This window comes from Centruroides vittatus, unplaced genomic scaffold, assembly GCF_030686945.1.
Source record: "Centruroides vittatus isolate TY-2023 unplaced genomic scaffold, ASM3068694v2 scaffold_944, whole genome shotgun sequence".
NCBI classification, from domain to species: domain Eukaryota; kingdom Metazoa; phylum Arthropoda; class Arachnida; order Scorpiones; family Buthidae; genus Centruroides; species Centruroides vittatus.
The window spans coordinates 1180108-1205047 of NW_027122722.1; the positions used below are offsets into that span (position 1 = coordinate 1180108).

General features: G+C 36.2%; 4 protein-coding genes across 5 annotated transcripts; 3 read left to right on the plus strand and 1 right to left on the minus strand.

The window, feature by feature from the left end:
* Positions 1-23464, minus strand: LOC136990539 (uncharacterized). The gene is made up of 12 exons (XM_067288941.1): positions 23391-23464; positions 23219-23317; positions 22753-23143; positions 18752-18993; positions 18581-18673; positions 17986-18514; positions 17852-17930; positions 13424-13887; positions 2524-2907; positions 784-815; positions 540-632; positions 1-458 (listed from the first exon to the last, which is right to left on the minus strand). Exons 1-12 carry the CDS (start codon positions 23397-23399, stop codon positions 48-50), a joined length of 2826 nt encoding a protein of 941 aa, XP_067145042.1. The 5' UTR covers positions 23400-23464; the 3' UTR covers positions 1-47.
* On the plus strand, positions 559-3015 carry LOC136990551 (adult-specific rigid cuticular protein 15.7-like). Of its 2 annotated transcripts, none has more exons than XM_067288952.1 (3): positions 559-942; positions 2285-2380; positions 2471-3015. In XM_067288952.1, exons 1-3 carry the CDS (start codon positions 892-894, stop codon positions 2903-2905), a joined length of 582 nt encoding a protein of 193 aa, XP_067145053.1. In that variant the 5' UTR covers positions 559-891; the 3' UTR covers positions 2906-3015. The 2 variants fall into 2 exon arrangements, with proteins under 2 accessions (XP_067145053.1, XP_067145054.1); XM_067288953.1 differs by lacking the exon at positions 559-942 and adding an exon at positions 2179-2194 and having other exon boundaries at positions 2289-2380.
* Positions 7967-9067, plus strand: LOC136990550 (adult-specific rigid cuticular protein 15.7-like). Its single transcript, XM_067288951.1, has 3 exons — positions 7967-8089; positions 8164-8256; positions 8336-9067. The coding sequence occupies exons 1-3, from the start codon at positions 8081-8083 to the stop codon at positions 8867-8869; spliced, it is 636 nt and encodes a 211-aa protein (XP_067145052.1). The 5' UTR covers positions 7967-8080; the 3' UTR covers positions 8870-9067.
* Positions 12819-14150, plus strand: LOC136990549 (adult-specific rigid cuticular protein 15.7-like). The gene is made up of 4 exons (XM_067288950.1): positions 12819-12872; positions 12947-13151; positions 13230-13322; positions 13389-14150. Exons 2-4 carry the CDS (start codon positions 13080-13082, stop codon positions 13980-13982), a joined length of 759 nt encoding a protein of 252 aa, XP_067145051.1. The 5' UTR covers positions 12819-12872; positions 12947-13079; the 3' UTR covers positions 13983-14150.
* Positions 23465-24940: the final 1476 nt, after the last annotated feature.

The following is a 24940-nucleotide window of genomic DNA, read 5'->3' on the forward strand; positions in this document are numbered from 1 at the left end:
TAAATTTCTAATTTTTTTATTTAATATCTTAAAACGGATTTTCCAAATTAACCTTTGTAACCCAAACCGTAAGCGCCGTAGGCACCAAAGGGTGCTCCAACGACACCCTTGTATCCGAAAGCGGCTACGGGGGCTGCCACTGCTGCCACGGGGGCGGCGGCAACTGCCACTGGTGCGTGAGCCACGACGGCTGGGCTTCCTGAGATGGGTCCGGTATAGGGGGAGGCAATGGCGGCGGCTGCAGGGGCGCTCAAAGCGGTTCCTGGTTCGTTAGTCTTGACCACGGCGCGGAATCCGGCGGCATCGGCTACGTATTCGACTCTTCTGGCACGTCCGTCGATGTCACCGATGACGTAAGATCCTCTCTTGTTACCCCAGCCGTCACCTACTTCGCTACGTCCGTTGGTGGCACCGACTCCGTTGGTCACCTGATAGTTGAAGGCGTAGTTACCGAAGTCCTGTGGACGAAACGGAAGTTAGTTAAAGTACAGATAAGTCGCGATACCGACTACAAGCCGAGGAAAGTAGGCCGTACTCACATCTTGTCTTCTGGAGCTGATGCTGGCTCCTCCGTGTCCTGCACCGATCAGACCGGCGGAAGCGACAGCTACCAAAGCAAGAAAGATGGCGATCTGTCGAAAAACAATACGAAAATTAATTCTCTAAGCCATTTCTCTTGTAAAGTATTCGACGATGGTTCCGAATTTTTCGGACTGTATCACTCCGAGAACCGTTTGCAGTTACTCGAGTTGTGTACAGTACAATACATGGAAAAGTACTTACTTTTGCAACCATGATTGTTTCGAGATGTTGTACTATAAAAATTTCTGATATACATCCGAATTTATACACTCCAATAGTGTGACGTCATTGTCATTTATCCCTTTGAAAATGGCGAATATCGTAGGATATCCTTCACCTATTTCGCGAGTCGAAATACCGGTAATGTTGCTCCGTATTAATAGCATTTTTCTATACGAAACTATTTTTTAATTGCTTTCTTTTGTGATCGATTTTTTGTTTTTATTTGATATATTCCTTTTTCTCACTTAAAATATTCGAAACTCGTCAAGAATTTTCGTAAGTTCGTGAAGATAAATTATGCAAAGCGCGTTTAAATTAGCACTTGGAAAAGCTACTTTTTTAGTTTTCGGGTAAAACATCGTGTTTTTCTATTATAAACTGCATACAAAATAAATTTAAAAATTCGTTGTATCTGTAAAAAAAATTGTATTACAAAAATTGTGCATTTAAATAAGTAATTTTCATTACCTATCAGGACGTGTAGTAAGCGATGCGACGGCGCGTCGTCGCGTCGCATCGATTCATATAGCAATTGCAAGAGTAACGAGGCAAGTCGTCGTGCCGCGTAGTTACTATTAATTCTACGGCCTTCAAGCGTAACGCGACACGCTTCATCTTACTGATTAAGATTTTTTAATAGTACAATTTTTACGTTTATACCACGAAATGAAAAAATAAACACACATTTTTTTATAATATTGGAAGAGTAGATTTATTTAATTTCTTGAAATTTTTAGTAAAAAATTCATTCAATAAAAATAAAGTTAAATGATAGAAGAATAATTACAAAAATGCATTATCCACATTCGAATTCGTTTATTAATTTCTCCATTAAATTCTAATTTAATTAATTATGATTTATCGTTTTATTAAAAAATTTAATTAAAATATAATTAATGCTTTTTTATGAATATTTTCATTAAAATTAAATTAAATTAAATAATTAATTAAGTTTAAATTAATGTAATCTTATACTGATTTGACGTAGAAAAACCCAAACAATGTATCCTTCCTATAACATGTTACAACTATTCATTAGCCTACTCTATTTTGAGTGGTGAACCCGAATCCCTTTATCCTTCATTCTAATCAAGTTTTCATTTTTTTTACAATAAAAGATTTTATAAATAAACGAAATAAATATAAATTTAGAAGCCCGTATGGCTTCGAATAGCTACAATAAAGTATAAAGCGGTAACGACCTAGAAAATCGGCAAATATCTATCACATGCCAATTAACCAGTTTTCCTTCTGGAGCTGGATTAACATTCAAGGTCTTCAGATATATTTCGGGTTTTTTTTCGTTCGAAAAATCGGTATAAAAGAAGAAATGTTTTAGGAGAAAAGTACAATTCGTCAATAAATCAAAGCAAAATGTTTTCCAAGGCAAGTATTCCATACATTGTTGTCTTTGAATACGTGGATTAACCATCCCGCGAAGTACCTTCAATAGTTAATCTTTACAAATTTTTTGTTGCAGGTAGCTGTTCTTTGCGCTGTTTTCGCCGCTGTCTCTGCAGGAATCGTTCCTGGAGCAGCTGTAGGAGGCCACAGTGTCAGTTCTCGCAGGCAAGATGTAAGTAGAAGATCCAATCGAAACGAATCGTTCCGAAATTTTTCTGGAGTTATCGCAATTAATCTCACCTCCGAGTTTTCTTCATTCTAGGATTTCGGCAACTACGCCTTCAACTACCAAATTGTGAACGGAGTCGGTGCCACCAACGGACGTAGCGAAGTAGGTGACGGCTGGGGCAACAAGAGAGGATCTTACGTCATCGGTGACATCGACGGACGTGCCAGAAGAGTCGAATACGTCGCCGACGGTGCCGGATTCCGCGCCGTAGTCAAGACTAACGAACCTGGCACCGCCTTGAGCGCACCAGCAGCCGCCGCCATTGCTTCCCCCTACACCGGACCCATCTCTGGAAGTCCAGCCGTCGTAGCTCACGCTCCAGTAGCAGTTGCCGCCGCCCCCGTGGCAGCAGTGGCAGCCCCCGTAGCCGCTTTCGGATACAAGGGTGTCGTTGGAGCACCCTTTGGTGCCTACGGCGCTTACGGTGCATACGGTGCCCCAGTAGCTGCTTTCGGCTACAAAGGCTAAATCTGTAAATCACATAAATTATTTTTTATAAATTACGTGGATCGAAGGAATCTTAGGCTGCTTGAATATGTTACTATGAGAGATAATCGAAATAAAATTTAATATATTTATCACACGTTTATCTTCTTTTTCGATTGTAACTTCGACGTTCATTAACATTGCATTTTTAAGTTTCTAAAATACGTAACTGTTACATTTAAAATTTTTTTTAAAAAGTGAAGTCTGTGAATAATGACATTTCGTTCGTTGCTTCGAGCATTTTATCAACTTGACTAATGATGTACCAGAAAAAAGTAGAAAAACATGAAACACCAGGAATCACCGTCTCGTTAGATTCGCTGAATCGTGAATTTCAATATAACCTTTTATTTTATATTCATTATTATTTTTAGTAGAAAGAAACATATGAAAGATGGCTACTAAACTGATCATCGAAAATCAATTATTAGTCTATTCTTTTGCAGGATAACGATGTCGTGATTTTAGATGGTTTTTCTATATAGGACTCTATATATATATATATATATATATATATATATATATATATATATATATATATATATTTATTTATTTATTTATTTATTTCATTTATGCGAAATTGTTATTTAAGATTAAAAGAAAAATTTAATTTCAATATAAAATTTTAAATCGAATTTGTTAGATTGCGTAACTTTACTATTTTCGCTCTGTAACACAATATATATCAGATAACGAAATTCAATAATAATGAGTATATATTATATATATTATATAATATAATATATATATATTTATATTAATAATAATAATTCTGAGTAGTTTTTTTTTGTTAGCAGGACTGAAAAACTTTTATTTTTTCTTTATTCTAGTTAAAGGATAACATATATATCGATCTTATATGTAGGTAATTAAATATCTACATATAAGATCGAATGTAACATATGTATGTAACTTTTCTAAACAAGAGTATGTACCCTATACTCTTCTAAACCCTTTGATCGATCCGGGCCGTTTCAGTGGTACTCTGTAAGACCGTGCGAAAAATATAGGCTATCACGAAACCTGGACATCCTTCTGATTTCGTCCCATTGATACTTTTTGACAGTTTAAGTTTAATCTATTATTACGTAAGTAAGCACTGTGTGATAATGAAGACGCTACACGGTTTACGAATTATATTTTTAAGTGATGACTTCAAAGAGTTTAATCTTCTCTACACTCTTAAACTACCATTCCATATCCAGAAGACTCCTATACTATACAAAGAGTCTCCGCCGAAATAACACCGATGCGTGGAGTTGGTTAAAATAACCAAATTTTTAATATGGTTTTAATTTTAATGTTTGCTTTTTTTTACTTTTGCCTGGCATATCTACTGGCGTTTTTATAAATATACTATAATTTTTCACACGCCGATTAATGGAAGACATCACAATCGATTCCTCTTTCTATTGGATTCCGAGAAAAACACGTAATCACTTCTGCCTCTAATAATCTACATAAATGTATTTTTAAATCACTCGAACTTAACTGTTCGAGTTAGATACTTGAAGGAAACTTAGCTAAGAATATTTTATTTTCCTTGTAAATTAGTTAAAGTACTTTGAAAGAAATATATAACTTAAGCGGTGATATATTAATATAAATATATATAATATCCACTGAAAAATAATTTGAATTTGATTATAATACATAAAGAATAACTACCTAACTACTATGAAGGCAATTAATACACTATAATTAGTCTGCTAGTTAGTAGACTTATCAGAAACGAAGTTTCAGATTAGTTCAATTTTTTTCAAATAAAATTTTGATTGATAAATATTAATTAAATACTATTTTCAAAAATTTCAGATAATTCGGAATAAAATCGTTATACTAATAAACAATAGCCTTTATGAAAAACGTCCAAACAACTGAATGATTACCACTTTCGGTAACCTGGGATCGAACCTGAACCTGTCGAAAAAACCCTAGTAATTTTTCGGAATTGGTCCGTTCGAATATGTCGGGTCCCTCCCTCCACACTCGGTCCCGGCCGAACGGGCTTTCTAAATGAAAGGCCCTCTTAATGCTCACAGGGAAGAAAGAGTTAAAGAAAAAAGTCTATATGACAATACCATTATAGTTATGTTGTGCTAGTTTCTCTAGTTAATAATTGCGCCTTAGAAACAATACAGCTCCGAATTTTTGGTTTCTATAGGAATTGTTTCTGATCTTGGAAATTTCGGATTAAGATATACTGAAGCTGTAAACTTTATCGAAAGCGGAAACCATTATAATATAATGAAACAATATTAAATTCCTTTTGTTTAACTTAATTCACTTTCTCAATCTTGCTCCCTTTTTACCACGAGTTAAGACGCCCTTGTAACATAAAGCACTAAATTGTAACTTGTTTAGCATTATTATTAGATTTGGTACTGGTTTTTTATCTTTATAACTATAAATATTAATATTGAATAAATAAAAATTCGAAAAACAATAAAGAGTATTCAATAAAATTTCCAATAAAAACAAAGGAAACGAGAACTTGTCTTATTACGTAACGCTTTTACTTTGATTAAAGGTATATTTATTGTATTTTATACACTGTCGTGTCTAACAATTATCAAGCTTGCTGTTTCTTAAGAAAAGTAAAATTGATTTATGTTTTTAGTCGTAATTGTCGACAGTTATATGCATAAGTATGCTTTATCTCGTGGATAAAAGTTAAAATTCGAGCGAATAAAATAATTAATATATTTATTATTTACGTTATACAATTTTTAGTATTGTGTTCTTTATGCTTATACACTTTGTGTTTTTTCTTCGTATAGAAATCGCAAAGTAATTTGCTAGACATTACGCAATTTTGATTACTTTATAACGTGTTCAGTCTTTCGTGACGGCTAGTTTTTGTTTTCTAAATTTAATTTCTAAATTACTATAACCTCGGTTTTGATTTTTCAAATTTTTTTTAGAAGAAGAACACATTATGTTTCTGCATTTAATTATTCGGAAGTTAAATTAATACGGTCGAATCTTTAACGGACATCTATTTTTTCGAGACTTTTTCCCTCAACAAAAATGCATACAAAATTTTAACCTACACACAACGGCTATTTTATTTTTTTGCTTAAAACTTTGGGAATTCCTCGGATTTTCCTTAAAAATCCGAGCTGGACACGTCACTTTCATACTTTCAATGGTGCCACCACCCCAAAACGCCCTAAATCAGTGATACACTTTTATGACATTGCTCTGAATCGACGTTTCTCGTAATGTAAAGTGACAGATAAATGCAATTAAAGTCGTTTAATTGTTCCGTTTAAATTTTGAAAAAACACAGAGGTTCAATTGCGTGCAGTTGGGTGAATTCTAAAAATTGCCAAGTTCGACACGTCAGAAAACAATAGGCCCATAAATCAAAATTTACCTTAATTTGCGTAAAAATAACGAAGCAAACAGAGAAGGGAACCTTGAAGTTTTTAAAAGTAAATAAGAAAAATATGAAAATGTTTCTGAAACGGAACCTCGAGGCGTACTTATGATGCACAACGGCAACAACAAAAAGGTATATTTACCGTATACTTTGAATGTCAAAAGTATATTCTATAAAAATTAGAGCATTTATTGTCATTATCAACGATCGACGATGTGGGTTAAGGAACAAGGACAGATGACCATTAACTTTATACCAAAGCTGAAGGTAGAGTAAACCACACCTTCGACAGGGCGTCCTTGCAATACTTGATTTGTCGGGTGGCATTCGGCTTATTTTATTTTTTTCCAAACTATAACGAACAATACTAATTCCTCGAATATCTTTGATAATGAACTACATTAATTCTAATTATAGATCGGGATTACCGTCTTTAAAATTCCGTTTTAATCCAGTTAAACGGCAAAGGTTTCTAGATCATGTCAAATAAGATAAAACAATGCGTGAAAATATCCCTGTTCTATCTCACGAATACAATGCTGTGGTTTTATAATAAAGAATTGTTTACTGTTAAATTTCGCTCCGAGTGTTAGAAATCTTTAAAATGATATTGTTTGAAAATTAGAAGTTGTACACGGAATATTAATAAAGTTTTCATCAGGAAATAGGTTTTAGGAAGTTGTCAAGGTCCCGCTTTTAGTCATTCGAAAAAAATGACTAAAAGCGTCACTGTTAGATTATTAGGCACCGTTAATTCACGTTTAAAATTAAACAGACTTATTTAAATTTTAAATATTGTAGTGTACCGCTCCAAATTTAATCGGTTTTCTAGATTTTTATTATAGGAATTAAACAATATTTCGAACCTAACCTGCGAGAATCTTAATGGTTTTCAAGTCAATGCTTTTAATTTAAAAGCCCATAAAATGTGGAATAAAAGATAAAAGATTTTATTGTAATTTTAATTCTATTCGCTTTTAAAATTTTAACGAATAAAACGAGTTAATTGGCTATATCCGTGAGGAATTCTTGCAAAAACAGTTGACCTCTAAAACTGAAACTGCACTCTTCAACAAAGTAAAGTAGAGCAAAGAATTTTTTTACCTTGTTTCGTATTGCTTCTTTTTCTTTGCATTCTTTTACTCAACGTAAAACAAAAATTCACTTTCAAAAACGCTCATCATTCTACCCGGATAACTGATAACCGATACGAAATTATGGGTTAACCTCTTTACTCCTTCTTATTATCAGCCCCTTTACTAACAAAAAGTGTAGTAAATTCATATGTTAATTTTTAGATACGAAACTCAACTGTATAAAAACAATCTAAAAACAATCTAACGCTAATAAATATAAACGTAAATTTATTGAAATATTTTGGAAATGGCCGTAAAACCTGTATTTCGAATAGACTACTCTATAAAAACTTGTGTTAATTTTTATTCGCGTGCCGAATAATGGAATCATTTTAAAAAAGACTCTTTTCGCAATTAATCACGACATAGGAGGAAAATGTGCGATGTGCGTTCCGTTAAGTCTTTGTTTTCGGGCGATTCCCGTTAAGCGGCCGCGCCACGGTGAAGTATGGCCCCACCCTTCGAACGGAAACAAGTCGACCTTCCGAGACCCGTCGATCACTTCGGGCTCGCCTCCGCAAGAAGGCCAACAACATGCTGCACCTTCGGATGGCCGACTGATGATTATTGCATCATAGTTCTGTCTGCCCGGTATATAAAGGCCAGCGACGCCTTCCCTTTCCATCAGATCTCAACATGATCCAAGTAGGTAGAGTTCCATAAGCAAACACCACTCGGGAATACGGGACCACGGTTAATTTTTCATTTGTTCGTTTCAGATCGCTTGTTTCGCTTTTCTTTTGGCCGTCGCATCCGCAGGATACGTAGGAGCGGGCGTCGGAGGACACAGCGTTAGCTCCAGGAGACAAGACGTAAGTTGAACCGAAAATCTTCGCTGTTAGCCACGTCCTAAGCAGCGAAATGTTTAAAATTCGTTCAATTTCTTTTTAGGATTTCGGAAACTATGCCTTCAACTACCAAATTGTGGATGGATTAGGTGCCACTAACGGACGCGCCGAAGTAGGAGATGCCTGGGGCAACAAGAGAGGTTCTTACAACTTGGCAGACATCGACGGACGTGCCAGAAGAGTCGAGTACGTCGCCGACGGTGCCGGATTCCGCGCCGTAGTCAAGACTAACGAACCTGGCACCGCCTTGAGCGCCCCAGCAGCCGCTGCAGTGGCATCCACCCATACCGGACCCATCTCCGGAAGTCCCGCCGTCGTGGCTCACGCACCCGTTGCGGCAATCGCAGCAGCTCCAGTTGCAGCCGTCGCAGCCGCTCCAGTTGCAGCCGTCGCCCCAGCCGCTTTAGGGGTGGCCCCAGCCTTTGCAGCCGGCGTGGTGGCCAAGGGTGTGGTGGGTGCACCTTTCGCCGCAGGATACCTCGGAGCTCCCTACGGTGCGGCGGCCCATTACGGAGTTTTGGGCGCACCCGCAGTGGCCGGACACTTCGGATTGGGATACAAAGGACTCTTCCATTAAACGGACCAAAGCCTTAAACTCATCTGGCCGATTGTGTATCGCTTAGCTTTAACTTGGCTTCTTTCTTGTCATTTATATTTATGTTATGCGTGACTGATCTCTACGGTTTGGATTTCCATTTGTGTAAATAACTAGACCGCATTATGTACAGCACGGATGAGAAATGTGAAGAAAAATAAAAAGTGTCTCATTATAATATTTTTCGTGTCTTTTGTTTCAAAATATTTAAAATTAATTTAGTATAGATCCCTCTATTAAGTGACGATCATTTAATCTTAATAAGCATCCCTATCATTCTACTTTTTCCTTCGTTATCGATGACAGTTCTTCGTGTCGTGTCGTTCCTGTCATCGCTCCCTTTCTACCCCATCTTTATAATTTGCTTTTTTACTAACTTACAATAAATTAGGATTAACACAAGATAACCAAGCTACCCACACTACCAGACTACTACAGCTTGAAGTCTCGCGCTTTTAAATTTATTATTGGTACAGCTTCTTATATATTAGGGCCACATAAATTTAAATACGGCTCTGACAATAAGTAATTAACTTTCTTATTTATGAAATTTAATACAGAAACAATGTAAGTGGTTTTTAGGGGATTCTATTTGTTGGAAATAATAAAAATCCTTTTCTTACATCCTAAAAAAATATTTTTGAATGCTTTCCTTTGCGCTTCCTCTTCATAATTTTAGAAATTAAATCTTCAATTGTTTTAATCTTTACGTGAAATTAAATTTTCACTTGTGTTTTAATAAAAAAATTTAAAGTTATTAAAGTATTTTAAACTAAAATTATATCACGTTATAAAATTGGTAAGAACACAAATTCTATTCATATTGAAATATGTAATTAAGGATTAAAGCTCATTAAACTTTTTACAAGAGGAAAAGCTAGAAAGTAATTTAAAGGTCACACTTTTTACGTTCTTGTTCTATTATCTGTGTAATTGAAAAAAGCAAGATTGAAAAACACTATTCGAAAACTGAAACCTTCCTAAATTTTTAAAAAAGTAAAATTGGAATAAAAAAATTATTGTTTCGTGAGTATCTTGAATAGTGATGTGAACTGTTCGCGAATTATTCGGTATAAAGATATGTTAGGTCTATAAACAAGTAACAGTATTCGTCAATAGGTGACACGTGTTCGTGTTAACAAAAGATAAAAGAACGTATAATTAGATATACAAAAAACCCAATAAATATTACTAATTAGAGGTTACGACTGCAATTCTTATCGAGCTATTATGAGGCTAATTAATTAATCAGATATTAAGCAAATCTGTACTACAGATAGGTAAAGTAATGAACGATTTGACGATTATTAATAAACTTTATTAATAAAATCAATTAAAATATACGCAAATAATTTTTTTAAACAAGAACAATCTAAATATAAACTGAAATTACAAAAATTAGAATGAACATACAGTACATTACGTTGTATCATTAACTGTATAAGTTGCACGTATTTCTCTCTCTCTCTCTTCCCGTATACTTGTTGCAAATGTTGAGGCTTTCTTACCCATGTCTCTTTATCTGGTGTAAACTTCATCTGTCTATCGTTTTATGCTGTTGAATAACTCATTCTTGGACAATCTGTTATCCTTGTTTCCTCCAATGAAAGAAGCTATTAATGGGGAAATTAGAGGTCATGTCGTTTCTCGATTCTCTTAATATGTTTTGTGAAGCTAATTTTCCTTTTCATTACCTGCTGTAAGATTTTCCACTTTTTTCAAATTGTTTATTACTTCGTCTACATAACTTTTTCCTCCACCCTTCTATAACACCAAATTCTAAATGAGTTAATCATTTACATTTCGCTTTTGTTCAGCGTCTAGAATTCACATCCAAATCAAGTTTCTCTTCCGGTCTTCTGGCTACACCGTTATTTGTAATTACTTTTCAGACCAGTGTAAAAGTTGCCTTACCAATTCTGTACTTTACCTTCAAGGTCGAGTCCTAATTTTTTGTTACCCAACTTCCCAGATAATGGAATTTATCTACAACTTTCAAGATCTTTCCGTTACATTTGAAATTAAATCTATTGTTATTTTCAGCAGCACATTCTATATTCTTTAAATTACTTATGTTTTAATATATCCTATTGTTTTCATTAGTCTATCAACCGGTCCTGATTAACATCATGACTGAAAACAAGCAAAACATATAATTAACACTATTAAATCTATTGATATAATTACTTGTAAAGTTGGAAGCATTACAACACTACCGATAACGAAAAAATTTTAGGCTATTTTTTGCTTTAAAATTTAAGTGGTCCTCTAACAGATTTGGAAGAAACAATTTTGCAAAGATGCTTTGTTATTATTGTATAACGACTCGTAGTCTTATATTATAGCCAATCAGTCATCTGATGGTTATAAGAGTAGGAGGAGCTAACTATTTTTAATCATTCAAACAATCAATTTTTCGGCTTTGAATGATTAAAATCTTTCTACCATTTATCTTCCATATTTGGACGTGGACCACCTACATCCATAAAAACTTGTTGACTAGATTTATCTATTCCTGTCACATATCAAGGTTGCTTTAAATAAATTAGCAATTTATTCCGCATAGTTCACAATAGTTTGACCTTTTCTCATTTGTTTTTATTATCTTGATTCATTTCGCGTTAAAACATCATTTGATATTGAAAAAAAGCTTCACAATAGTTGATTCATGGATTTATAAAATTATTCGATATTTTTAATTATCTCTGGATAAAAAATTTTCTACTTTTTCTTTTAATTTGGGAGCTAAATTCTGAATAAAACTTATCTCTGTATCTGCAAAGTACACTCTCTACCATCATATTTTTAATTAAGCTACGTTTAATAAAATTAAAAGAAGCTTAAACAACCTCCTAATTCGAATTTATGGTTAGAAAACAGTTGATAATATTGTGGTTTCTCTAAAAATTAAATTGTTTGGATCACTAATTCCGTCTCGGATACGGAGTTCGCGAACCACACATTTATTCTCTGGAATGGCTACTTAACAACAATTTAAATGCTGATGATAATCTCGTATGACTGACTAACTAAAAAACTCGTAATCAACTCTCCAGTTAAATTAAATCTGCAATTACATAAACGAAATTTAATATTTTGAATAGAATGTTAATTAAACGTTATGTTAAAGTAGTTCTACTAAAGTGCACCCGACTAACAAATTTAAATTTCGAATGTGGGGTTTTCAGCATGTGCGTGGTGCTCTGGTGCTCTCCTTATTAAATGGATAAAGTCGTTCCTGACAATAATTCTTAAGTAAAATTAATGTTCGTTTATTGTACTAAGTGACCTTCAAAGCTTGGGTTTATAATTTCATAAACCGCATCCTCGAATAATTGGATTTGTTGAAAAAGTTCTTGGATATGAATCTCCTCACAAAATTGTAGAATGAGAAAAAAACTCAATCCAAAATTATAAATTTATGCAGTAATTTTCAAACTCTTGAAATTTTATTTAAGGAGATAGGGTCATCTCATTTTTTCTCGCGTATTTTAGACTAGGTTCACGTATAGCTTCAACGATTAAAAAAGAAAATTTACCTGTACCTATTCATTAATATAAATATATTTAGGACTAGATTATAGATTTACAACAAAAAATACAGTTTTCAATGAAATAATGATAATAATTAATCTCTCAGAAATGTCTTGCAGAAATCTTATACATACAGAACAAGTAGACAGCACTCCCTGGAGTGTGTATAAGTACTGTACAATACATCACAGTTTAAGAATCAATGAATTAATTATTTGTATTTGGTTAATTAGAACACTTAGATCTAAAATATTCAATAGCCGAGAATTCCATTTTTAAATGTCTAACGAGTTTATTTATTATAAAAACCAGAATTGTAAGCATAATTATACTTAAAACAAAGCAACCATTATAGTAATTCATTCTAAAATGTTAAGTGTGTCAATTTTTATTTTTCTATATGATTAACATGAATCTGAAGACGTGAAAATATTTTCGTGAGCAAATATCTGTAGATATCATGTTTAACGGTAATAATTATTCCGAAGGTGTGCGTGTGCGATACGAATTTTGTGCTATTCTTAGCGATAAGAAAGGTAGACGCGACCCCACCCTGTCGGGCTACAAGACGACCTTCTTCAATCTCGTCGATCACTCAAGGACCCATCCGATTCAAGAAGGCCAACAACACGTGTCTTACGCATGTTTATTACATCAAATGCAACAGACGAGTATAAAAGGAGAGAGAAATCGTCGCTTGCTATCACTTTCATCAAGCATCATGTTCAAAGTAAGTGACTAGCAAACAAAACCAGCTGGATAGACGAAATTGGCAGAATATTCAATCTTTGCTACTTTCTCCTTTCAGATCGCTTGCTTCGCCGTTCTTTTAGCAGTTGCATCAGCGGGACTTATCGGTCCTGCTCTCGGAGGCACCAGCGTCAGTTCCAGAAGACAAGATGTGAGTTAAATTCATATTTTTAACACCACAAGCCAGTTCTTGAATTTACTTGAGTTTTCAATTTAGGATTTCGGAAACTACGCCTTCAACTACCAAATTACGAATGGAGCGGGTGCCACCAACGGACGTGCCGAAGTAGGCGATGCCTGGGGCAACAAGAGAGGTTCTTACAACTTGGCAGACATCGACGGACGTGCCAGAAGAGTCGAGTACGTCGCCGACGGTGCCGGATTCCGCGCCGTGGTGAAGACTAACGAACCTGGCACCGCCTTGAGCGCCCCAGCAGCCGCTGCAGTGGCATCCCCCTACACCGGACCGATTTCTGGAAGTCCCGCCGTCGTGGCTCACGCACCCGTTGCGGCAGTCGCAGCAGCTCCAGTTGCAGCAGTCGCACCCGCTATCGCCGCAGCTCCTGCCCTCGCCGCAGCTGCCGTCCCAGCTGTTGCCGCAGCTCCCGCTCTCGCAGTAGCACCCGCCTTTGCTGCTGGTCCAGCTTTTGCAGCAGCTCACGGTTTCGCTGCTGGTCCAGCTTTGGCCGCAGCTCACGGTTTCGCTGCTGGTCCAGCTTTTGCCGCAGCTCACGGATTAGCTGCTGGTCCAGCCTTTGCCGCAGCTCATGGTCTGGCTGCTGGTGCTCACGGTCTTGGTAAAATCTGGTAATCGCTGAAAACGATATTTCAATTGTTACAATACGCTTTTCTTGTAAATGTTTTGTCTGCTTTAAGTTTTGTTGTTATTTTTACAATGTAATACAAAAATTTTATGTAACGAATTATGGATCTCACGTTGGTTATTTATGCGTAAATAAAGGTTATTTGTTATCCTGTACCTTATTTTGTACTCTTTTTAAACTATTTCGATCTTTCAAATCAAATAATTTCAATTTTTCGATAAAGCTCAAGACGCTAATCTAGAAATTAGTAAAAGTGAAAAAAATTGTGCAAAAACCTAAATATATACTGTACAAACTTTTTGAATCAATTTTTTCACTTACACGGAGAATAAATATAAAATCATTATATGCAAACACAGATTCGATAACTCCTTTAGTAATTTATCAGAATTACTAACTTCAAATATAAAAATTATTGCAGCTCCCGCCGTTGCTGTAGCTTATGGTATCGCTGCTGATGCTGACTGGAGGGGATTTTTCGATAGAACCTTCAATGTACTCTACTGTACATATAGCTCTTACAGCTGTATTTAGATTCAAAATATGAAGATTTTTAAGCATATGTCACTTTTTAAAGACGCAAAGAAAATTCTTATTATGTATAATATGTCTGAGCTCTTAACAAAGATAAAATCACTTAATTCAATACGAAAACAAAAGTTTATTTTAGCTACTTTCCCAATAAATTTTGTAAATATCATATCAATGTTGTGGCAGATCATCAGAAAGAGACCTTCTGATGACACTCCTGTGGAGGGGCGGCGACCTGGACAGCTGCATCTTCTCCGGGAAAGTAAAATACACATTACAGTAAAATTTACGTGACCGCCATCCGGGAAAGGGCTTGACCCGACTCCGGAGGGTGAACGGCCCGGACTGGCCCGGACGGGGGAGTTCGTGGTTGTTTGGCGACCCGCGGACCGAATCGCGCCCCTGGCAACAGACCAGGAACCAATAGAATTAAAGGGAACCATCATTCGCTCCAACCGAAACCTCGGGATTTCGGGTAAAAATGATATAAAAGCCCGAGATCCCAAGGACACGAGGAGGTTGGGAGAAAACAGTCCAGTCGACTCAGCTCGGGATTGTAGGGAAAAAGGCGAACGAACCAAGTACGGCAGACTTCCGGGACCGAACTTCCCGCCGCAGACTTCTCCACGAGACGAATTAGGGAATTAACTTCCCAACGGAACATAGTGAACGCTGGGAACATCGTGGTCTTGTTCTACGTGGACCTTGCTACCACTTCCTCCTCCAAACGATTAAAGGAAAACCCTCAACAACCTACGCAGGAGAATCTTCTTTCCGGTTTGTGACTCACGTGCCCCTGGGAAGAACTCTCCATCATTGTTTCTATTGTAAGCATGTTTTTATATAAATAAACGCGTTAATTTGGAAAAACGGTCTCTGTGTGAGTGACTCTGCGTCCAGCAAACCACTACCCCCATACGTTAAAAAGGCTTTCTCGTGTTATCCTGACAGATCGCGGGCAAAGCGAGGGACAAAGCGTAACCTTTTCACCTAAGGTCGACCCCTAAGCGAGTAGGGTCGGACGAGCAAAACCCACATTGGTGATCTCACACTGGTGTCGAGAAGTTGGGATTTAAGTCTCCAGTCTCCACCGGGCAGGGATACTCCTATATAACCATCCTCACAGTTTTAATTTATTTGATATATTTTATTTTGTTGTTTATTTGTTAATTTTTCTAATATTTTCGTGTTAAATTTAAATGTAAAATATTCGAACGTTCCGTCGTTAAAATATTAAATTTTTAAATACGTTCGAATTCAGTTACACCTGAAGATGACCTATTTTGTTTGGTCGAAAACGTTAGTGTTTTGAATAAACATATCTCAGCAAAAAAGGTGTATTGATGGTGTATTAAAGAAGATAGTCCAGAAAGAGAGGAGAAAAAAGTAGACAAGTATAAGATTAGGTACTTTAAATATCGGAACATTGAATGGGAAGAGTAGAGAGTTGGTCAATCTCATGCAAAGAAGGAAAGTAAACATTTTGTGCCTGCACGAGACAAGGAAATAATGCTAAAGAACTTGGTGAAGGGTACAAACTTTTTGTGAGTGGAGCGAATGAGGGAGGAAGGAATGGAGTTGGTATCGTAGTTGGTAAAGTTCGAAAAGACAGAGTCTGTGAGGTTAAACGAAAGTGTGATAGAATTATGAGCGTTAAGTTGGACGTTGGTGGAATTTTCATTACGATTGTGTGTGTGTATGCTTCTCAGCCAGGAAGTGCAGAAGAAGAGAAGACAAACTTTTGGACAGATCTTGACCAAGTTGTAATGTGTGTTCCTATGAACGAGAGATTAATCTGTGAGAGTGATTTAAATGGTCATGTTGGGAAGAAGAAGAATGCGGAAAGAAGAGTTCTTGGGGGGTAGAGTGTGGAAGAAAGGAATGGAGAGGGAGAAAGACTAGTCGATCATGCTGTGGCTTTTGACCTTGCGCTAGTCAACACCTACTTCGAGAAGAAAGTAAATCAACTGGTACATGTATGAGTGGCGGTAGATCCATTCAGAGTGATTTTTCTTGTGCCGCAGGAGGCATCTGAGTGAAGTGAGAAACAGTAAGGTGTTAAATGGAGAAAGTGTTGCTGTACAATATAGAGTTCTTCTGGTGGATTGTGACTTTCTTATGGGCCATTGTAAGAACTTTGCTAGCCAGATTGAACAAAGGATTAAATGATAGAGATTATAAGAAGAAAAATTAAGGAAAGAGTTTAAGGCAAAAATGTTAAAATAAATTCAGTTTCCGGAAGATATGCAAACATGGGTGCTGCTGAATAGTAATTGCATTTTGAAAGTTGGGGAAGTTTTGGGAAAAACTTCAGGGAAGAAGTCACCAGAAGGAATGGAACTTTGACGGTGGAATGCTGAGGTACAATCCGCAGTTAAACAAAAGAAAGAGGCAAAACACAGTGAGATTTGATAAAAAGACCTGAAGATAAAGAAACTTGCCATTTGGCAAATAAAATGGACGAAAAGCTTTTAAAATGCTTGATATAAGTAAACAGGAACATAAAACAAAATGGAAGATAAACGGCAATTAACAGACCTGAATTATCGATCACAACAACTAATAACTTCCGTAGGTCCCTTTCTGATGATCTGCCACAACATTGATATGATATTTACAAAATTCATTGGGAAAGTAGCTAAAATAAACTTTTGTTTTCGTATTGAATTAAGTGATTTTATCTTTGTTAAGAGCTCAGACATATTATACATAATAAGAATTTTCTTTGCGTCTTTAAAAAGTGACATATGCTAAAAAATCTTCATATTTTGAATCTAAATACAGCTGTAAGAGCTATATGTACAGTAGAGTACATTGAAGGTTCTATCGAAAAATCCCCTCCAGTCAGCATCAGCAGCGATACCATAAGCTACAGCAACGGCGGGAGCTGCAATAATTTTTATATTTGAAGTTAGTAATTCTGATAAATTACTAAAGGAGTTATCGAATCTGTGCTTGCATATAATGATTTTATATTTATTCTCCGTGTAAGTGAAAAAATTGATTCAAAAAGTTTGTACAGTATATATTTAGGTTTTTGCACAATTTTTTTCACTTTTACTAATTTCTAGATTAGCGTCTTGAGCTTTATCGAAAAATTGAAATTATTTGATTTGAAAGATCGAAATAGTTTAAAAAGAGTACAAAATAAGGTACAGGATAACAAATAACCTTTATTTACGCATAAATAACCAACGTGAGATCCATAATTCGTTACATAAAATTTTTGTATTACATTGTAAAAATAACAACAAAACTTAAAGCAGACAAAACATTTACAAGAAAAGCGTATTGTAACAATTGAAATATCGTTTTCAGCTATTACCAGATTTTACCAAGACCGTGAGCACCAGCAGCCAGACCATGAGCTGCGGCAAAGGCTGGACCAGCAGCTAATCCGTGAGCTGCGGCAAAAGCTGGACCAGCAGCGAAACCGTGAGCTGCGGCCAAAGGCTGGACCAGCAGCTAATCCGTGAGCTGCGGCAAAAGCTGGACCAGCAGCGAAACCGTGAGCTGCGGCCAAAGCTGGACCAGCAGCGAAACCGTGAGCTGCTGCAAAAGCTGGACCAGCAGCAAAGGCGGGTGCTACTGCGAGAGCGGGAGCTGCGGCAACAGCTGGGACGGCAGCTGCGGCGAGGGCAGGAGCTGCGGCGATAGCGGGTGCGACTGCTGCAACTGGAGCTGCTGCGACTGCCGCAACGGGTGCGTGAGCCACGACGGCGGGACTTCCAGAAATCGGTCCGGTGTAGGGGGATGCCACTGCAGCGGCTGCTGGGGCGCTCAAGGCGGTGCCAGGTTCGTTAGTCTTCACCACGGCGCGGAATCCGGCACCGTCGGCGACGTACTCGACTCTTCTGGCACGTCCGTCGATGTCTGCCAAGTTGTAAGAACCTCTCTTGTTGCCCCAGGCATCGCCTACTTCGGCACGTCCGTTGGTGGCACCCGCTCCATTCGTAATTTGGTAGTTGAAGGCGTAGTTTCCGAAATCCTAAATTGAAAACTCAAGTAAATTCAAGAACTGGCTTGTGGTGTTAAAAATATGAATTTAACTCACATCTTGTCTTCTGGAACTGACGCTGGTGCCTCCGAGAGCAGGACCGATAAGTCCCGCTGATGCAACTGCTAAAAGAACGGCGAAGCAAGCGATCTGAAAGGAGAAAGTAGCAAAGATTGAATATTCTGCCAATTTCGTCTATCCAGCTGGTTTTGTTTGCTAGTCACTTACTTTGAACATGATGCTTGATGAAAGTGATAGCAAGCGACGATTTCTCTCTCCTTTTATACTCGTCTGGTGCATCTGATGTAATAAACCTGCGTAAGACACGTGTTGTTGGCCTTCTTGAATCGGATGGGTCCTTGAGTGATCGACGAGATTGAAGAAGGTCGTCTTGTAGCCCGACAGGGTGGGGTCGCGTCTACCTTCCTTATCGCTAAGAATAGCACAAAATTCGTATCGCACACGCACACCTTCGGAATAATTATTACCGTTAAACATGATATCTACAGATATTTGCTCACGAAAATATTTTCACGTCTGCAGATTATATTAATTATAATTAGATATTATGTTAATTAGATGATATATGTTCGCTTTTTCTTTGATCTTAGATGATGAAAAACATCAAGAACATCATGAAACAAGTATCGGACAAAAGAACACTCCAAAATAGTTTTGAAAAGAGCTCCTAATTTATATAGTATTCTCAGAAATTATAAAGACATCCTTAAGAAAGAAGAAAAAGCGGGCATATATAAAATTGCATTTGAAAATTAGCAATTAGGAATTAAGAAACCATATTGGAGTCACAAGAAAGAATTTAGCTATTAGACTTAAGGAGTACAAATATGACATTAATAAAGGGCACTGCAATACAGTTTTGTCAAGTATGGCACAAGCAAAGGACTCTGTAGTTAAATGGAATGAGGGGACTATCCTCAGGACCATGCGTTCCCGATCATTAGCATTGCACGAAGAAAAAATTGAAATTTATAAAAGTAAATTATTATTAAATTATTAAAAGTAAATTATTATAAAGTATTAATGCAAGGGATGCGGATGGACTAGTGTCCGCATGGAAATTCGACATAAGAGAAAAATTAAAATATAAAAACTCTTACAAGTTAGTCAAAAACCCTTATACCTAGATGCATTTTTATGTTTTTTGTTTATTTCATTTTTGTTTTATTTTACTTATTTTATTGTATTATTTATATCGTTATTGTTTTAATTTATTTGATATATTTTATTTTGTTGTTTATTTGTTAATTTATCTAATATTTTCGTGTTAAATTTAAATGTAAAATTTTCGAACGTTCCGTCGTTAAAATGCAAAATTTTTAAATACATTCGAATTCAGTTACACCTGAAGATGGCCTATTCTGTTAGGTCGAAAACGTTAGTGTTTTGAATAAACATATCTCAGCAAAAAAAGGTGTATTGATGGTTTATTAAATGTTTAAAGCTGAGTTGGATATTTATCTAACTTCTTTAGTCGAACCCGTCCTTGGTTTGGTAGCCCAAGTTCATTTGACACAGTTTTCGGGCGACATGACTGCGCATCACGGACGCCCTAACACAGTTGTAACTTACTTGTAGCCTAGCAGACATTCTATGCAGTTTTGGCATAAGTTTTACTGCCGGATGCCCTTCCTGACACCAACCCTATTTGTTATAGGGCTAAATATATAATTTGCTTTACCATATTCACAATATTCCAATATTTATATAATTTTATATAACGATTATATAATATGAACGATTTATATAATCGAATAATCGATTAATTTTCGTTCGAACGAGCCCATCACTAATTACTTTTCATCAATTGCTCAAGTAAATTTTATCACAGAAATGTTAAATGTGGTAGATCAGCTATGTTAATATTATATTAACTACAAATATCGTCACTTTTAAAATAAAATTATAACCTTTGCGGAGAAGTTATACTACGAGTAAAACTACTTGTTTAACGAGTGTATAGAAGGTGATAATTACATAGTGACCTTCGAGAAGCTTCCACAGTTACTTTCTAAATAAATATGGGGTCATTTGATAAATCGTGGCAAGAATACTTTTACTCCAAAAATATGATAGATTTTTGTACACTAGCACTATTTAACAATCGAATTTGTTGAAACAATTTTATAAAAGGCTACCTTTATCACTTCGATTTTCAACATTTCTAGAATTTCTAAACTCGAATTTGTACAATTTTTATTTGAAAATTATACTCGAAACACTTAATAAATTTAAACGACGAACACAACTTTTGTAAATTAAGATGTTGTTAAGTACGTAGCTCTTCTTTAAAAATAACTTCGCAATACGTAGATTGTAAAAAGTTACTCTGAACAAAAATAGTTCAAAAAATTTTGATTTAGGACCTATCCATACCTACATGCTGTAGGTGAAGATAGAATTATTCTAGACTAATCTAGACTAAGAGAATGCTGTAGGTCGTAGGACACGAAGGCTATATCCGCTCTTACTGAAAATAGAGTCAATATTAATTTTAAAAATTGTACAGAATGAAGAAATGTTTAATTTTAGCTTTTCTACCATTTTTAAATACCAAATGGGACCACGGAACGGCATATAAAATAATGGTGACCATTGCATTCTTGTTACGCATCGCTGCGTAACAAGGATGCAATGCGGGAAAGACCGATTGTGGACGTTTCATAGCCGCGAATAGAACTTCCTCAAATCATAAAAGTATATTGCTTTTCTGGCCACTAAGTTATCTTGTAGACTCATTGTTATTTGCATCACTGTTAGAACATTTCATGATTTTAGGCCAAAAAATTAAAATTTGTATAACTGCTCTTTTGAATATTTTTGAACAATAAATTTCGTTTCTGGTTGTTTAGTTTTGGATTATTCGTATAATAAAATGAGCGTATTGAGAATGTCACGCGGTACGAAAATGTTCTGTGTCTCACCGAGCAATTTCCTACCGAGACAAACAGGAAACTGTTATTAATTTTCAAAATTTTCCTCGTCAGCAAAATGCAGATAATATGAAAATATACACAAATATGCAAAATACGTCATTATAACTCAAAAAATAAGACAATTGTAGCTATTTTTTTAGTAAACTTGCAATTGTATACATTAATACACATTTGTATATAAATCCTAAATTTATAAGTATTTTATATAAAGTAAGTATTTTATAAAGTAGTGGAATATTCACGATAAATACTGTCTTTAAGACTTTATTTTTAAAGATATTAATGTCAGTTTATAACAAAAGTAAATAAAATTAACAAAAGTTTCATTAATTTTTTTTCTTCCGTAAGGAACAATACGCTTAATGAAGAGAATGAATCGATGTCATTGAAGATAAAATCACAGAATTTCTATAGAAATTTTGTTATTATATTTACAATTCGACCTCTAAATCAACGAAATTAAACTGAGCAAAGATTACATTAAACATTTTAAATTATAAATAAATTACAGAAATATTCCCCATCTCAGTGACTCAATTCATCGAACTTGACACAATTTCAAATGGAGACTTTTATACACTAGGAATTTCGTCAGAAGAATAAATTTTCACTATTAAAATATTGTTGAAATAAAACTTCTCAATAAATTCTTTATAAAAATAAAAGTATAACTTAATTTTTTTTTGAAATTTTTAAATTTGAAATGCAACTATTGGCGTCAATTTTATATTGTAACATTACTTATCAGATTTTACATTTTCATCTTTACTTTTTGCTAAACTTTTAACATTGACAATAATTATTGCGAACTTCAAGCGTAAGTAAAATAAATAGAAATTTTTGCTGCACGTAGGCATCGAGGGTTGTCTGTGTTATACACCTATTTAGAACAATAAATTACGATTGTTCAACATCATCTAAAGTATTAGAGGATGATTCAATGTCATCCTCGAAGGAATATTTAGAACACATTTAACGAAGACTTTTAAAACGCGAATGCTTAAGAAAACCCTTTCTGGTTAAAATAAATTGTATTTAAATACCAAAAATGCCAAAGCAAAAGACAAGTAAGAGTAATAACAAAAAACATTTATTATAAATTTGTATTCTCGCGTCCGCTGTACATAGTGCTTCGTGTTCGTATAATACATAAATACATTAACATAGAAGAAAGGGGTGAAGAAAGGCAAGAGCCAGTCGCAACACCGACGAATCCAAAAGCAGAGGCGTGGAAAGACTTAGAAAGAAAGATGGCTGCGAATTTCGTTTAACCGTGGAGGAATCCTTTGTAGCCCAAACCAGCGTGAGCTCCTACTACTCCTGCGTGGAAGGGGGCGGCGGCGGCAACTGCAACGGGGGCAGCGGCAACTGCAACGGGTGCGTGAGCCACGACGGCGGGACTTCCGGAGATGGGTCCGGTGTAGGGGGAGGCGACGGCGGCGGCTGCTGGGGCGCTCAAGGCGGTGCCAGGTTCGTTAGTCTTGACCACTGCGCGGAAGCCCAATCCGTCGGCGACGTATTCGACTCTTCTGGCACGTCCGTCGATGTCACCGATGTTGTATGATCCTCTCTTGTTGCCCCAGCCGTCGCCTACTTCGGCGCGTCCGTTGGTGGCACCGACTCCATTGACGATTTGGTAGTTGAAGGCGTAGTTACCAAAGTCCTGTCAATAAACACAGTCAGTGTTAATGCGGTTTTCCGTGGAAATGGCTATAGAAAGAGGATAGAAAGTACTTACGTCTTGTCTTCGGGAGCTGACGCTGTGTCCTCCGAGGTGGGGACCACCGGCGATGATGCCGGCGGAGGCAACGGCCAAAAGAACGGCTAAGCAAGCGACCTGAAATCAAGAAGAGATTAAAATTAGACACCGGAGAAGTGTCGGCTGCTTGGCTGATTTTTCAATTACTTACTCGGAACATGTTTCTACTTTCTGATACCTCAGCCGAGTAGCGCTGCCCTTTTATACCCTAATCGGCCGATCTGACGTAGATATCGATAGTGGGACACCGTCAACCGGTAGCGGTCGCTGGGCTGTCGATGTTGATGACCTTGGTGATTTACGCTCCACGAAGGTCGTCTTGTTCGATACCTATTTTGGGCGGGGCGCGTCCTTCTTTCCCACAGACTCCGAATCGTCTGATAATCTGAATCGACCTCGATTAATTCCAAAATTTCCGGTTAAAAAGTTGTTCTCGGTTATTTTTACTGATAGACAACTAAAAACATTGGCTTTTCGTACAGCAAGGAATTGAGAAATTCAGAAATTACGTTAAAATTGGAAATTGAAGCAAAAAATATAATTTTAAAAATCTATCTATTCGCACGACGACGGGTTAAGTAACCCAATTCAATTAATAATTTTCGTTGCAGCTTTTAATATTTTATTGATATTTTTTAACATTAAATGCTAGACAAATTATAATTACAAGTGACTTTTTTATAATTAACTTGACTGTCTCCCATAGAATTGAATACTACCGAAGATAAATAATATTCACCTTTTTAGGTGAATATTATTTATCTTCGGTAGTATTCAATTCTATGGGAGACAGTCAAGTTAATTCGTTATTTAATTAAAAATATATTTTGTTAATTTTCTTACTATTATAACTAAATGTCGCGTGACTCTTCACATTTTTTTTGCATAGTTTATTCTCTTGTAAGTTTGTTCCAGTTATTCGCTCCTACTTCACTAGCTCTTCCTATTATCGTTATGTCATGTGCTAGTATCTTACGTCATCCGATCGTCCTTCTCCTTCTAACTGTACTACTATGTTTAATCTCGTTCGGATAATCGACCCTTTTAACAGTTTCGATTGTTCTTGCCGGTAATCGACTTTTAATCTTATCGGATTAAATTTTTACTTTTTTCTTTATAAATTATTTAAAAACGTATGACTTAAGATCCAGAACAGTTTGTACTACTATTGCTTCAAATTATCGCCATCTTACCCCAGTTTCGTTGAATAAAGCATTTTAATCTACAATTATTAATTTTTTTCCAGTGCCGGAAAGTGGATAAATTGCTTTTGTATAATGCTTAAAGAACAATGAAAGATATTAAATAGATTTTCTTCCACTTCGTGCTGATGAATAACAGAAACGTGTAAAAAGCAAGAGAAAACTTCAATTATTATATAAAACGTGATCTTCCGGATAGTACAGAGCCTACTTACGGCTTAAAGAACTAGAGGACGCCATTTTGTTGCACGTTACTTCGGTATATAAGTGTATTCGGAGTAGGCGAAGGGCATGCTCCTGATGCTCTCCTTACGCAGTAGTGTGTTAGCCTATGAGCAAAAAGGGAAATTGCCTGGGGCCCCAAATCAATCTTTTATAAACTCATTACTGAACTTAGAATATCGAAATTTAAATTTGGTCCATATCTGGGATCCCTAGAATGCCGGTGTGGTGCAGGCGCAGGGTGCATTGGCACAGCTCTGAGGTCGCGTTAAAAAAC

Coding starts and splice junctions, on each gene's coding strand:
- LOC136990539 (XM_067288941.1), bottom strand. Junction 18,994..22,752: donor CTACAAAGGATTCCTCCACG/GTTAAACGAAAT, acceptor ATTATTCCGAAG/GTGTGCGTGTGCGATACGAA. Junction 18,674..18,751: donor CATCAAGCATCATGTTCAAA/GTAAGTGACTAG, acceptor TTCTCCTTTCAG/ATCGCTTGCTTCGCCGTTCT.
- LOC136990549 (XM_067288950.1), top strand. CDS start 13,080: ATGCAACAGACGAGTATAAAAGGAGAGAGAAATCGTCGCTTGCTATCA. Junction 13,152..13,229: donor CATCAAGCATCATGTTCAAA/GTAAGTGACTAG, acceptor TTCTCCTTTCAG/ATCGCTTGCTTCGCCGTTCT. Junction 13,323..13,388: donor TCAGTTCCAGAAGACAAGAT/GTGAGTTAAATT, acceptor TTTTCAATTTAG/GATTTCGGAAACTACGCCTT.
- LOC136990550 (XM_067288951.1), top strand. Junction 8,257..8,335: donor TTAGCTCCAGGAGACAAGAC/GTAAGTTGAACC, acceptor ATTTCTTTTTAG/GATTTCGGAAACTATGCCTT.
- LOC136990551 (XM_067288952.1), top strand. CDS start 892: ATGGCGAATATCGTAGGATATCCTTCACCTATTTCGCGAGTCGAAATA. Junction 943..2,284: donor TTTCGCGAGTCGAAATACCG/GTAATGTTGCTC, acceptor TTTTTGTTGCAG/GTAGCTGTTCTTTGCGCTGT. Junction 2,381..2,470: donor TCAGTTCTCGCAGGCAAGAT/GTAAGTAGAAGA, acceptor TCTTCATTCTAG/GATTTCGGCAACTACGCCTT.